This window comes from Salvia miltiorrhiza, chromosome 8 (assembly GCF_028751815.1).
Source record: "Salvia miltiorrhiza cultivar Shanhuang (shh) chromosome 8, IMPLAD_Smil_shh, whole genome shotgun sequence".
Lineage (NCBI taxonomy): Eukaryota > Viridiplantae > Streptophyta > Magnoliopsida > Lamiales > Lamiaceae > Salvia > Salvia miltiorrhiza.
The window spans coordinates 8,749,893-8,755,892 of NC_080394.1; the positions used below are offsets into that span (position 1 = coordinate 8,749,893).

At 37.4% G+C, this 6,000-nt stretch overlaps 1 protein-coding gene across 1 annotated transcript; it reads right to left on the reverse strand.

Annotated features, from left to right (window-relative positions):
• Positions 1 to 1,433: 1,433 nt before the first annotated feature.
• LOC131000707 (L-ascorbate peroxidase, cytosolic-like) lies at positions 1,434 to 4,402 on the reverse strand. Its single transcript, XM_057926742.1, has 10 exons — positions 4,249 to 4,402; positions 4,002 to 4,132; positions 3,087 to 3,261; positions 2,929 to 2,994; positions 2,322 to 2,370; positions 2,151 to 2,236; positions 2,002 to 2,081; positions 1,803 to 1,905; positions 1,666 to 1,724; positions 1,434 to 1,597 (listed from the first exon to the last, which is right to left on the reverse strand). Exons 2-10 carry the CDS (start codon positions 4,118 to 4,120, stop codon positions 1,582 to 1,584), a joined length of 753 nt encoding a protein of 250 aa, XP_057782725.1. The 5' UTR covers positions 4,121 to 4,132; positions 4,249 to 4,402; the 3' UTR covers positions 1,434 to 1,581.
• Positions 4,403 to 6,000: the final 1,598 nt, after the last annotated feature.

Consider the following 6,000-nt stretch of genomic DNA (forward strand, 5'->3'; position numbering starts at 1 on the left):
TATTTTTATAAGGGTAATGTCTAAATTGTTGTAATAATTGAACTTAAACTCTCAAAATCCCATGACCGAGTCTAACCCCCTGAGTCGTGTTTGGATACTGTCAAAGATTGGGATCCTGATGTTGTTTTCCACACTTCCGCATACTTATAAATCCTGATTTTGTTACCCTTTGGAATGGTTTTCTCTTCATGTTCTTTATTTATCACCCACTTTTTTTTATCGACTAATAAAATTTTTCAAAAACCGAGTCCCTGTAGACTCTAGATTCGAATTCGAGATAATTGACCTCGTATATTAATTATTTTACTATTAAGTCAATACATGCATAAAATTGCACTAGCAACTTATTCCCGTGAAACAATTAAAAGTTCTGCTACATCAGGACAAATTCTTATCGATTACTGATGGATTAATTAATCAACGGCAAAATATGTACAATTTGGTACAGAGGTTGATTATATTGCAAAACTAAAGTATTAGAATGTTTGACGGGAAAATATGAGTCTTTGTCAAAATAAGAAAGGTCATCCTCACACATCAATGTATCATGAGAGAGACATGATAACGCTATGTTTAATTTGTTGTTAGACAGATTTACTCCACTGCAGAAGGCAATTCGGCAATTTGGCTTAAAATAATCAAATATATGAAGGAGATATTAGTAGATACTTCCTTTGTTCCTATTTATATAAGTTGACTAATTTTTTTACAAGAATTAAGAAAATTATTAGGAAAATTTTTATTCATACACTTGTTTTTAAATTTATTTGTTCCTTGGTTCGTCCCTATTTATATATATTTCATTCGTTTCTATTTATATAAGCTGACATGGTCTTTAAAGTTTTTTATTTAATTATTAATTTAAATAAAAAAAGAGAGTATATTTGTGTTGGCATATATTACAAGCAGAAACGATCACCTACCCACCGTGGGCATGCATAACGTGCCCACTATGATGTGACAATTGTAATTATAGTAAGATAATTTTAATTAGAGTAAGATTTATTAATTCTCTTTCTTAATTAAAATTGCCACATCAGTGGTGGGCATGTTATGCTTGCCCACGGTGGGTAGGTGATCGGTTCTGATATTACAAGACACTTACTAATCATATATACAAAGCCCCTGCACTCCTATGCAGAAACTAAATCTTAACTACTGTTATACATACTTTCTTCGTTATTATTGATATGATTTTTAAATTTCTTTATTTAATTATTAATTTATATATATATATAAAGAGTACATTTGTGTTGACATATATTACAGACACTTACTAATCATACAAGCAGACACTAAATCTTAACTAATTAGTTAATTAAATTGTAATTTTTAATTATTAAATTTAAGTAACCTCCTAATTTAATTCCTTAATTATAATTAGTTAAAGTTTCGTGTTTGTTAGTATAGAACTACGTGGGGTAGCAAACGAATTAAGAGAGAAAGAGAGGCGTCACGTACGTTATTTTCCTAAGAAGGGGATGAACATTACATGCAGAACAATTCTCAAGTTTCCCAAAGAGTTTTTAATTCTAAACAAAAATATAGCTCATCGTCTTCTTTTGTGCATCATTCCGCAGTTTAGGCATCGCCATATCTGCAAAAATTTCCAAAGGTTGGATGCGAATAGTCATCAACACAACTACAAGAGAGCGAGCTATTTACCCCAATTCAGAGAGCTTCTGGTGAGCCACTGCATAATCAGCGAAGAAAGCATCCTCGTCCTACTCAAACCAAAACAACACAAACATCAAGTTACCACACGAAACAGCTCGCACCATATACTAGGCCGATGCACATACCGCTGCATACTTATCAACATAAGGGCGGAACACGGGATCCGAGAGAAGCGCCTTGTCTGATGGCAACTGCAAAAGCCCTTCTCTTTCGCCGGCTAGAAGCTCCCTGTGCGAAACCAAATGAGAAGCAAATGAAAACAAGCACACAAGCAGCAGCAGCAGCAGCAGCAGCAACTGAATATGCATCTATATGAAATCATACTTGAAGTAAGAGTTATCGAAGATGAGAGGGTTAGCAGTCCATGGTCCCTCAAATCCTGATCGTTCCTTGTGGCATCTTCCCTGCACCACACATCATTTTTATTTCCGAAATTGTTTCAAAACCAAAACGTTGGGAAAAAAAATACAAACCAAAGTGTGGCCACCAGAGAGTGCTACAATATCCTGGTCGCTCAGACCCATTTGTTTGACAAAAACATCTCTCAAGTGGTCACATCCTGCAAAAGATATAGCATCGCATGAAAAACTCATCAGCACATTCAAATGGAAGCAATCTTCCAATGTTCAAACAGTCGAACTAACCCTTTGTGGCATCGGGCAAGCGACCTTCCATCGGGGGCTCGTCCTTATCCTGAGAATTTTACCACGTACCAACCAGTAATCACAGTTACAAGGATATCATTATAAAGCATATACAATCTTGCAATGTGGTAAGGAAAAGAGATGGATAAAAGCCATTGGTCAATTCAACTAATATAGATCAATTATATTGTTAATGCAAAATGTAGAATATGAGAAAAGGATGACAGAGTGCTGCAGTATGTACGTATTCTCCAACTTTGTTAAAAAACATAAATTCACATGAATTTGAAGTTTCTAGGATTAAAATGTTCCATTCGATCTGCTGACAGAAAAAGGCATTCATCACAATATCTTATTTGCAAATCACATGATACTTCAAATCAAACTGAAAGCACAAAATTTGAATAATTAATTGGAATCAGATAATTCCTCAGCATAAGTGCCATTCATATATGAAAAAAAGGAATCCACATAAGAGTAACATTTTCATCTAATGCATACAACAGTTTCAAAGTATACATTATCATAACTGATGATGCATGAACATGTTAACGAACAATATGCAGGATCACATATCAAGTCGAGGAAGATGGAAAAAGTCGCTAACCGGTCTTCCAGGGTGGAATGGAACTTCAGGTCCTCCGGTTATTTCAACAGCAACAACACCAGCCAACTGTATGGAGTGAACGGACACAAAATGGTTTAAATCTAAAAGAATTTGTGTGCAATGTTAAGATGAAAGTGACACATGATGATAAAAGGTACCTGAAAGAAATCAGCATGAGAAAGGATGGGGAATTGCTCTTTGATGGGCTCTAGGAGCGCAATGGCTTTATCAATACCATTGTTCGCCTCGTGTCCCTGCTCAGCCTTGAATCTCATGGTCCCAAAAGGACCTCCGGTCTTGCTGCTTTGGTCATATGTTCCAGCAGAGTGCCACCTACAATAAGAAGCCACCAGGATTGTAGTGAAATGAACAGCTCAATTACTAATGCAACATTTCCTAGCTAATATACGTGTTTGAAATTGATCACATCTGTAGAAGATTTTGAGCCCTGAGAACTTCTAGAAATACAAACACACATTTCCTCTGCACTAGCTCTTTTAAAATGGCTTCTGAGGAATTTAAGAACATTACATATCTCCTACGCATTTCAACTAAATCCGCTGCAAGTATTTCTCCCATTAGCAAAAGCTAATTTAATTTGTGACGGCTCAAAACAATTTAGCTCATGGAGTATAACTAAGCACAAACAGATATACGTAGAAGTTATTCATCCAATGGCATGAATAATAGTACAACAAATGAATTATTTATTTTATTTGAAGGCGAAAGCCTGACAATCTCATCATAGTTTTCCTGACTAGCAACGACTTCCAAGAGATCTACTCTCATCTAATTTTAATAGACATGACAACTACTACAATATTTTCGAGCTGCATTTTCACATTGTAAAATTATCAGTGCATCGATCAAATTAATTCATACATATGCAGATTGTACAATCGATTAGTAGATCGTGATAGTTGTCATCATCAGCACAACATAAACCTTTCGAAAATCATAAACAACAATTTAATAGGAAAAGAATAAACACAACGCAACATCATATGTCACCGATTCGCAAAATCATACACATTACGTAAAAAAAAATACTAAAAAAGGCGCGCGCAACTCACGCTAAGCGGAGCATGAGAGGAGCGCAGTGCTTCTCAGCGATGAAGCCTCTGAGCTTCCTCTTGGCTTTCTGAATAGCCTTCAAGTACTCCTCACTCACCGTTGGATAATTCTTCACCATCTTCACAACTTTCTACAATCACATTTATGTACGTTACAAATCAAATACAAACACACACAGAGAACTAAGCAATCGCGCACGCTAGAATCTCAAATCAACAGTTGGCGAATAAAGTAAATGAGAATGACCTGAAAAACGTAGAGAGATATATGATCGTACTCTAACGGGAGCGTGGAGAGCACAAGTAGAGTGACATGGATATATATACACACAGAGTGAGAGTGGGGAGTGTAGAGAGTGACAGAAATTCGTGATAGGTCAATGAGACGCCAGTTGATGGAGATTATCGCAATGGGCTGTGAAAATGGATGGCTAAGATTGGTCCCAAAGATCCGAATTTACGATGGCTGGGTGAGAGAGATATGGTGCGGAATTTGTTAGTTTGATAAAAAAGAGTTTGAATTATTCAATTGGGTGGGAATTCGGAGGTTACGTTGTGCTTTATTAGAAGAAAAAAAATCTGGATATATGCCATAAAGATTCAAAATGACCACATTCTCCTTTGGAATTACAGTGCCGGGTACGATTTCTACCCATGAGAGTTTGGAATTTTTTGTGCGGATATAGGATATAACTTATAAGTATGCTCTGACTATAAATTCGTTAAAACACAGTATGTGATTTACTTTTTTCATGAAATTTTTTGGGGGCAAAGTCTTAGAATGAATGTGATTCATCATTTTTTTTGTAAAATATGTTGAATTAAATTTTTAGGGAATATTAATTATATAACGTCTATTATGGAAAATTACACGATTTCCTTTTTGGTCTGTCCCACGAAGCATGACACGTTTTTAAAAATAGCAAAAAAATTACCATTTATTCACATTTTCACTTTTTCACCTACCACACTTAACACACAAAATATCAATTTCTTAATTCCCGTGCCGAAAAGAAGTGTGTCATGCTTCATGGGACGGAGGCAGTACTATGCAACATAGATAATAGATATAAGTTCATTGTTTCATATAGTAACAAGATATGAACAGTTTATATTTTGTATTTAATCATATGGTTGCATAGTTACATATTTCGTAGATACTGATCTTTAACACAATTAAGTAATAAATTTTGGGAAAGAATGGTCTGGAACTTGTCAGTGCCACCAAAAATCAAAGTCTTTTTGTGGAGGGCCTATAATGACTTAATACCGACGGCGTGCAACTTACGGGAACACCATGTCCTTGTGGAAGGCATTTGCGAGAGGTGCAGAGACAAATGGAACACCACTGATCACAGTCTCTTGTTTTGCCCGGTGGCGGGGGCTGTTTGGAAGGAGATGAGGTTCTGGGCTCTCTTGGTCAAGATGCGTGGATTGACTTTGCGAGAGATTGGGGCTGATATTCTTAGAGAATTCAAACAAGAGGAAACTGAACTTTGGGCCATCATATTGTGGAAAATTTGAAATCTCCACTGTGCTTGCGTGCATGGAGACGACAGCCCCATTGCTCCTCCAATGGAGGGGGATTGTGTGACCCTCTGGAACACCTTTCAAACGGCACAGATACTATCCATAGTGGAGAGCTCAATGGGGGTGATGGTGGGGGACAACCGATGGAAAACCACCAGCGAGAGAGAGCTTTAGAGTGGACGTCGACTCTTGTTTCAATCCCTGTCGAAACTCTTTTGGGGCGGGGATTGTGATAAGAGATGATAGGGGCAAAGTGGTTCAAGCTGTGGCCAAAGCTAGAGGACCCTCCTCCAATGCCATGATTTCGGAAGTCATGGTGGTGGTGGACGAAATTGTGGAAAGTGTTGGGAGTGAGCTGCACCCTGTTGAGATTCACACAGACTCGCTGCTTGCTGCTCGGATCATGGCCTCCCCCGGTGAAGATCACAACTTCCTCCCGGACGACATCCTGGACATTCTCAGCAGAGCA